Source organism: Polyergus mexicanus, unplaced genomic scaffold (assembly GCF_030449975.1).
Source record: "Polyergus mexicanus isolate NDT 795.1 unplaced genomic scaffold, iyPolMexi1.0 SCAF_11, whole genome shotgun sequence".
Lineage (NCBI taxonomy): Eukaryota > Metazoa > Arthropoda > Insecta > Hymenoptera > Formicidae > Polyergus > Polyergus mexicanus.
In genome coordinates this window covers 931,882-940,956 of record NW_027223331.1, presented here as the reverse complement: position 1 = coordinate 940,956, position 9,075 = coordinate 931,882, and the positions used below count along the sequence as shown (strand labels likewise).

At 29.8% G+C, this 9,075-nt stretch overlaps 1 protein-coding gene across 1 annotated transcript; it reads left to right on the top strand.

Annotated features, from left to right (window-relative positions):
* Positions 1-1,259: 1,259 nt before the first annotated feature.
* LOC138937801 (phospholipid scramblase 2) lies at positions 1,260-7,989 on the top strand. Its single transcript, XM_070304436.1, has 6 exons — positions 1,260-1,671; positions 4,209-4,307; positions 4,736-4,953; positions 5,794-5,949; positions 6,755-6,916; positions 7,104-7,989. Exons 1-6 carry the CDS (start codon positions 1,563-1,565, stop codon positions 7,152-7,154), a joined length of 795 nt encoding a protein of 264 aa, XP_070160537.1. The 5' UTR covers positions 1,260-1,562; the 3' UTR covers positions 7,155-7,989.
* The last annotated feature ends 1,086 nt before the right edge of the window (positions 7,990-9,075 follow it).

Below are 9,075 nucleotides of genomic sequence, written 5' to 3'. Positions count from 1 at the left end.
AAGCAGTGGTATCAACGCAGAGTACTAGACGAAAATCGATAATGGTCGTTGTACCCGTTTTTAAGCATTTAATCTCTGATTGTCTACCATAAATTCCATAATAATCAATGATTCTTTAGAATAAAATCTTATAACAGCTTAACGATTTCATTTTTAAGTGGAAGTCTACCCACGACTGATCGATTCACAAGAATGCAATTAAATATATTCAAATTTTTGAATATTTCACAAATTTCCTTATTCTGATTTCTTTACATTTTAAATCTTATTTTTTGGCATACATTTATTATAGAAATATTAATTTTTCTACAGTGATATAATATATAAGCAATTTGTGTTTTTTTTTTCTGTACTATATTTATCAAGAATAAACATTGAATGTGAATCTAAAGTAAAAATATATATGACAAATGTAGTGAGATATATTTAATATATCTCTTTTCTCTCTGTAAAACATTGGGATAAAAAAATCCTAAGATTCCTTGTTGATTAATGATTTCTCCGAATCATACGTGATAAAAATTCCAGATTAAGAGGAATAAAAAGAAACTAAAAAGATTTCTTCTTTTCAGAGAATCATTTAAATGAAAAGATGTATTTACGATGGAACTCTGTCTCTGTAAGCAATCAAGGAAGTCTTCGAAAAACAGCAGTCTCAGAGACTATGCCGTTACCCAATTAGGGGTAATAAAATCACGGAACAAAGGATGGTTATCAACGACGAGAGAGAAAGTTTTTATCAACGACGCGCAAGATCTTGTTGCTTTTATGCATCCTATACATACACGCCCGTATTACATGCATATATATTGCGTTACAATGACCTCCAAGAGGCGAATACCGCGAGCAGCGGGGACGATGACCTGCAATAATTTCAACAACGTAAACAGTATCGCGCATATACGCGAATTAGTATCGTCTTATCGTACATGAACAAGTAGCCTCCGTCATCGGTTGACTTGTTCGGGAACTAATACTTCCTTGATGAATCTTCTCTGTCGGTAGAAGAGACGCATACGCAACTATTTTTCAATTTTATTTTTAGAATAAAGATTTTATTTTTCAGGTGTTCACACAATTACACATCCATCGAAATTCTTTATTAGGAAGCTGTTATACAATATATATACAAACTCCGTTTAAAAATCTATTATTGGATTTAATATTACTTCTTAATTAAAATAAATAATTTGCATTATTAATCGTTATATTTGACTTATATTTTCTTCATCTAAATAGAGATAAATTATATAGATCGGAATATTTCCCTGCGTGAAATAATCCGATTTTTTAAATATTTTTTTCTATTCTCGTGTAATTTTTCATATCTTATATTCTTCTTATCATTTAAAATATTGTCTTTTAGATATCTAATATTTTCTATGTTTCATAACGCACTGCCGCTTCTCTGACTCACCTATATATGGTATTTTTACCTTTTCTTGAATTTTCCAGATAATTTCATTCTCCGGTGCAGTCCGTTTTGAAAGCCTGCTAGTCGACCTGAAAAGTTTTGTTTGCTTCTCGCGCGGGTGGGACGAGGGTAAGCCGGAAAAGGAAGAATGAAGGACCAAAAGTATCCAGCATCGAATCCCCCGCAATCGGGGGTGGGAATGCAGCCACCGGTCGCAACAGCACCGTTGCAACCAAATGCGCCAGTATTATCACCAGGTAAGAGCCAAACATTATTCTTGATGTTCAAGGATTTTTTTCCGGCACTTCAAGATCCGAGTTAAGTTTAAGCACGTGCAAGAAAGTGAATTATACGGATGCACGTTATTATTTTACGATTTATATGTATGTTGAGGATTTAATTAAATTGTGGCTTGATTTTATTAGATCGTTCGAAAACCATATTTAATTGATTTCTACCAGATTAAATTCTGCGTTATATACAATATATAACTCCGAATAAAATGTAAGAGAATGAAAATTTTCCTCACTTAACACGTTAATATTTAGGGTCAACCACACGACGGTAGCAGTTAATCTAGCCTGATTATCGCGTTTCTCTGCTCTTTTCTCGTCCCTTGCTTTGAATCTAGATAAGGAAGAAAATTTAGTTGATCCGGCAATTCTTTGTCGTCGCTTAACAGGATTAACATTTCCTGGCGTCATTTTAAGATCGTAGTTAGCTAGCGTAAAAATAGTCTTTTGAATTCTTAAAACATTAAGGAGCAAGAATACTAGTTATTTGTTGCGTTATCGTCGATCTAAACTTGATTAAATGATCGTCGTATGTATATATACAATATATTTCATGTTTTTATATGTATTTGAAATATTTATATCTCTGCAAAATATTGTTTTATCCGTATAATATTATTTTCAATTAAAGATTACATAATACTATTAATTGTCATAAACGTGCTATTATCTCGGAACGCATCTGTCTCATGATTGCGCTTAATTATAGTAATTCTGATAAGAGAACATTTAGTCCTCTATCAGCAATCTCTTAATTCAGATATTGTCCTATAATTGTGGTTTGCCACGTGAAATTCGAGCATCGTACATTGTCTCGATCATGCAAACTGGAGCAAAAGTACGATCTACGGACGGTGTACGCGTAATATAATAGTTGGCCACCGTTTGCCGAGAACGATGATCAGTATAAAGTAGATAATGGTCGTCTGCATTGTGTATCATCATCCAGACTGTCGTATTCGTCGTTATCGTTCGTAACTGAAATGACGGAGCTGAATTTTTCGGTCTTCGGGTATATTGCGTTCCCCTCGCCGCGCGTGTTGTTGTGCTTACGGCGATATAAGATAGAAAGATAATTCTATCGTATGTGTTTAAACTGTGAAATATTCTGATAAGCAGTGACACGTCGTATAATACGATCGTTCGACGCCATTAGTATTTTGTTTGCCTCTTACCTGTCTGGCTGAGAGAGATCAAGAGAAGAGGGAAAGAAAGAAAGTGAAAGGGAAAAATCGAAATTATGCGAAATTGATTATGTCATATGAATTGTTCGAATTGTCCAGTTAACGAAAAATCTTTGAAAATTAAATAGATCTTAGATTTTCTTTATGTGAATTTCAACAATCAAAGGGATTGTATCGATCCCGTCTTATAGATCTTCGCGACGTAACTCTAGTGACGCGTTGTTTTTCGTGTGTTTATCTTCTAAATGATAAATGAAAAATAGAGAGAAACGAGAGTACCGTGGAAAAGTTTTATCTTCTGCGCGCTTTAACGAGGATGGAGAAAACTGTAAAATAAATTCTGATAAGTCGCAAACGCTGCTGGGAGACGTCTCGGATCGGAGTAACAATTATTTTCGCGAGATTATAACAATCGCGATCGGGAATGATGGATGGCAAGGTGGCAAGAAATTTCGAAAAATGACGTTAATCGCGAGTTTTGAATTCGGACAACAAAAATATTAATAACAGTGGCCAGAATTGAACTAAAGGAAAACTGAAATCTATTTTATAGAGAAAAATAATAGTAGCGAGAATCTTGAACGAAAGTCTCTGCAGTTACTGACGTTATATTGGACCAGTGATTTTGGGATAAATGTTATTCCGGATAATTACTTGTGCTCGATCTTTAATTACATAGCGTCCAATTGTATGGTAATAGTGATAATTAGACGCGATAATAAAATTTCTATAATAATAGCGATAGATAAATATTTCAATTACGATTTCGATAAGCGAATACGCGGCGTCTTATACGATGGAATCCGAATATTTCGAATCTTCGTGGAAAATCAAAGTAGAATGGATTCGTAGACGGCTGAGAACTGCCTTCCAAAGTATGATGGCACGATATTACAAATCCAAGAGGAAGGGCTACGCCAGATTTCTTACGGAAGAGGAACAAAGGTGCATTTTTTTTCGTGTATATACACGCATTTCGCGCATTTGTCATGCATCTATCGCAAACCCCGTTCTGTATACATTGCTATAATCAATGACAATTAATCTCATTATTCGAATAAAACTCATAAACCTATCAAAAATATTATTAGATCTTTTATCATTTTTATCATTTCATTTACCTAATACGACAAAAAATAAATACAAGTTACATACGGATAATATATTTTATCCGAATTGACTTTATAAATTTATTTATTATACTTATATGACTATTTATACATTTCTCGGATCTTAAAAGATTTATGTCAAGTATTGTTATTTACAAATAATGGATAGTAGGTCAACATTATCGCTAATCGAGCGTCACTCTTTCAGGTGGCTGGCTGCTGCCGAGTACGATATATCCACCCGGCTTGCAATACCTTATGGAGCTTGATTACCTTTTCGTGAACCAGAAAATTGAGTTGCTTCAAGGTGAGCACTCGGCTTTATTAAGAGATAAAAATAAAATAATTCTTCTTTACGAGCGTGAGTACATGTATTCGAGATCCGCGAAACTCATCGAGAATAACATTTACGATTAACTCTTCGAGTAAACGGAACCACACATGTATTTACTTCTAGCGATAGCAATAGATTTTTTTATATTTATATGTATAATTAACATAAATAATTATTATATGTACAATTGAATTATTATATTTTCATTCTGAGAAAAATATTTACGGAAAATCATATTCAATATAATACACAATCGTTACATAGATAATATTTTATTTTTTAATCATTTATCGCCAGTGAAAAAAATATATTACTAACTACGTATTATGTATTACATGTTTTATATTTTATAATATTATATTATATATACATTTTTCGCGTCATATCTCTTCGGATTGCAGCTTTTACCGGGTGGGAGACTAAAAATAGGTACACTGTTACGGACATCCGCGGCGAACCAGTGTTTTATGTGGCCGAAGAATCGAACATTTGTTGGCGATTGTGCTTGGGCAGGTATCGCTCTTGCGAATTCAGCATCTTCGATCGAGATCGGCGGGAGGTCCTGCATATGATTCGTCCCTTTAGATGCGACAGTTGCTGCTGTCCCTGCTATTTACAGGTAGTTTACTCAAACAAATCTTGTCTTTCTACGAAAAGTCAACTGGTTTGCTATCATTTACGACAATCAATTTGAAATCTTGGATTATTAGAATACAATTACAATTATTATTATTAATTTTTGCGAAAACAGTAACATTTATCAAAGAAAGAATAAAATTTGGTTATTATTTATAAATTTATGTATTGTACAATATAAATTTATTGATGGCTCTTGAAATTTATTTTTAGATATTTTTTAATCCTAAAGTGTAAATAAAAAAAGTAATGGAAATAATAATTTGAAATCAATTTTTCTTTTAAAAAAAGATCGGTTGTTATTATTCATGACAGCAAATTTTTAGATTAAATATTTTAAAAATTTTAAGAAAACTTTGAATATAAAAATCATGGTTGATCTCTCAAGCCTATCTATAAAATTCTCAGATATAAATAGGAGAAAGATAATATTAGAGATAACGATAATAATAAATCTAAAAGCAAGGTATAGAAGCGAAATGAGAACTACTGTTGTCTGTGTATGCCAAAGTTTCTTCACACGTGCAAGCCATCTGCCAGCGTTACCATTGACAAAAGTTCGCCCGCACCGCCAAAGAAACCGATCAATACGTTTTAAAGAGAAAACGACAATGTCGATTTCCTGTCCAATCTTTATATTCATTCTTCAAATAAAAAAAATTTCAGATTGTTGATAAATTTAATTAAAAAATTTAATTATTAGAATATTTAATTTAAAAAATAAATAATTGATTTATTTCTTGTTATAACTAGTGTTTGATTAACAGACGATTGAAATTATCTTGGAGGTGTATTCGGGAAATAATAATAAATAATTGTATAGGTTTTAGAGGTTTATTCAGGAAACACTCTGCTAGGCAGCATTACTCAAGAATGGAGTCTCTGGCGACCGATATTTTATATTCGCAATGCATCCGGCCAACCGATATTAATGATAAAGGGACCAATTATCCGTTTCTGCGTTCAAGTAGATTTTAAGGTATTGCAACATTTCAAATTCTATTTTGTGTTCTTTAATTGTTTGTAAACTCACGAAAATTTTAATTAATCGTTAACTTTATTTTTTTCTTTATGAAATTTGTGTCTTTAATCCTATAATTTCTATTAATAAAAATAATAAATAAATGTCAGTAGAAATAATGGATAACTTGCCACTTAAAATAATAATAATACTTAATTAAATTAATTTAAAAGATAATCCTAGTTTCTTTTTTCTTTGATTTTCTCTATAATTATAATATATAATTATAATTAATATAAATAATTAAGTAAATCAATATTGATAGAGGAACGTAATATTAAATATATGATGATATGAATGATTTATGTAAAATCTAATAATGAATGAATAATAACAATAAATTAATGTTAATGAAAATCATTAATTTCTATAATATAGATTATAGATTATATAAAAAGTTAACAATTTTATTCTATATTGAAAACTTGATCTTGAAATATAGCGTGGTAACAACAGACGTCATACTGTCTATTTATTCGCGAAATATCGAGCAACAGTGAACATTATTCTTATTTATAAAAAATTAATTATATTTTATTATTATTATTATTATTATTATTATATATTGAATATAGTTTTGTCTACAATTAAAACAATTAAAAGATTTTAAAAACTTATAGAATCAAGATTCTCAATGAATGATAAGGAATAACAGATACAATATTTGCGAATATATATTTAGCAAGTATTTGATTATAATGAAATCTGCGACTAAAGTTGTACAAAAAAAATTAAGATCCTTCGAATCTGATTAAATCTGCAGGTCAAATCCATAGATGGAAAGCATCGCGTCGGCAAGATCCAGAAGCAATGGAGCGGTTTTGCTCAAGAGTTTTTTACCGTTTCTGATATGTTTGGCATTAATTTCCCGCGCGATCTCGACGTAAATATAAAGGCCGTGCTACTAGGAGCGTGTCTTCTTATAGTGAGTATCACTTAGAATACCACAAACGATCGATTATTTGAAAGAAAAATACAAAGAGGGAAAAATGAATTAAATATTGTATATCACGTAAAGAAAAAAATATTAAAATTATAAAAGATAGTAATATATAAATACGATATATAATTATGTTATACATCTAACATGTTTATATTCTTCGATGTTTCAGGACTTCATGTACTTCGAAAATCAGAATAGTCGAATAGCCAATTTGTTTTAATATTTAAGAGAAAAATAAAACGCAAGCTGTGTGCAAGCTGCTTATATAAGCTTATATTTATACTATAAAAGATATTTTACGCGCAATGAAAATGAAAATAAGCATAAATACGCGCACTCACGACTAAATCCTACCAATCGTGAGCTGTGAGATAAGGTGCATACATATTGTATATCGCTATTCTATTTTTTAAGCAATTTACAAAAAGTAAGGTATGTTATTTTTGGTATTTATATATATATAATGGGAATATGTATAAATATATTAAACGCCGATTTACACTCGTGAAAATGTGATCAAACTTATGTTCGTTGCCTAAAGCATAAGTTTGATTTCGAGAAGCTCTCTATTTTTTATAAACTCTATTTTTGATAATAATCTACAATATGTCTCTCCATTTAAATGATTACTTATTAACACAATATATCTACCGTCCTTTGTTCTAAATTGTCTTCCGAACAACGATAATAAATAATAATTTTTATTCATTGTAAAACAAAGTATAAATTGCAATAGAGTATGCTATAGAGTATCGTACATAGAGCTATACATACTTATCTTTCCTCGCATAAATATGTCGCCAATATATTTTTGCTCAAATATGTCAAGATCAGATTCCATTCATTTACCAAATACAATTTTGGTTTGTGTAAATAATTTGTTGCTAGTGCTAATATTATATTTATTAATATAAATATAATTATTTGTATTAAAATTTTATATATAATTTAAGAATTAATACATAGAACAGCATGGTTTGAATATTATAAATTATAATATTATATATAATAAATGTTTAAATGTCGTCGATTATAATGTACATGGATGTAATCTCATTGATTTTATAAAAATATTCTTTTACTCAATAAACTATATATTAATATAATCACGAATTTGTAAGAAAAAACATATGTTTGTGTTTGATCCAAATAAAATTTATATTATATATAGGCTTTTTTATGCCCATGTTTGCTTGTATTACTGAAATACGATTCTCGGTACACAAGTGCATTTATATTAACTGTGTTAATAATAAATGAATAAGAATATCTGTTACATATATATTTATAAAATAATTTTTTTTTAAATTTTCACTCTACGGAAATTAAAAAAAATATAGAAAAAAATAAAAAAATACTAAACTTACTGTTATTAGTAAAAATAAAAATATGCATTAAAAAATATATCCTAAAAACGTGCATCAATTCTGATTCGCATCTTCTTCTTTCCAATTATATGATATAAGTTGTATTTTTTATTTCGTATTTTTAACCCTAAAATATGATTTTTGGCATAAATTTTATTTTACGTTATGTTTTTTATATTAATAATATATTCTTAAAATAAATATTTATTTAATAATAAATTTATTATTATTTATCATAAATTAGAAAGCCAGACGATTTTAGAAGACTTAGTTTTTGTTAATAATTAAAAATATTATAAAATAGATATAAAAAGATAAAGATCAATAATCTCGTAACAAAGCAGATATATATTAAAAGAGAGTATAACAATTTATATATATTATTATAAATGAATCGTCATCTAGATAATGAATAAAAAATACATAGTATAGTGCTATAATCTTTCTCTCTCAATTCAAGATTATAACGGATGTCTTCAGGATTCGTATAAAATAATATAAGTCAGAAATAAGATCGAGAGAAAATAAAATACGCAACGTTATACATAATGTGTATGTCTTTTTATTTTCGTGTCTCATTATTTGCATTGTCATCGTACATCTTGCCGAATCAGTTGATAGTACACTGTGTCTATAATATGTCGCAGCGCTTACTCGCGTGTGTTTTTAGTGCGTGTAATATCCGTCGCCCAGATGTTCTCCTTCCCAACCTCTCACGTGGTAAAAAAGAGAATGAAAAAACATGTGTGTGTCGCTTAACCATTCGCAGACTAG

Coding starts and splice junctions, on each gene's coding strand:
- LOC138937801 (XM_070304436.1), top strand. CDS start 1,563: ATGAAGGACCAAAAGTATCCAGCATCGAATCCCCCGCAATCGGGGGTG. Junction 4,954..5,793: donor GCTGTCCCTGCTATTTACAG/GTAGTTTACTCA, acceptor ATAATTGTATAG/GTTTTAGAGGTTTATTCAGG. Junction 5,950..6,754: donor GCGTTCAAGTAGATTTTAAG/GTATTGCAACAT, acceptor TTAAATCTGCAG/GTCAAATCCATAGATGGAAA.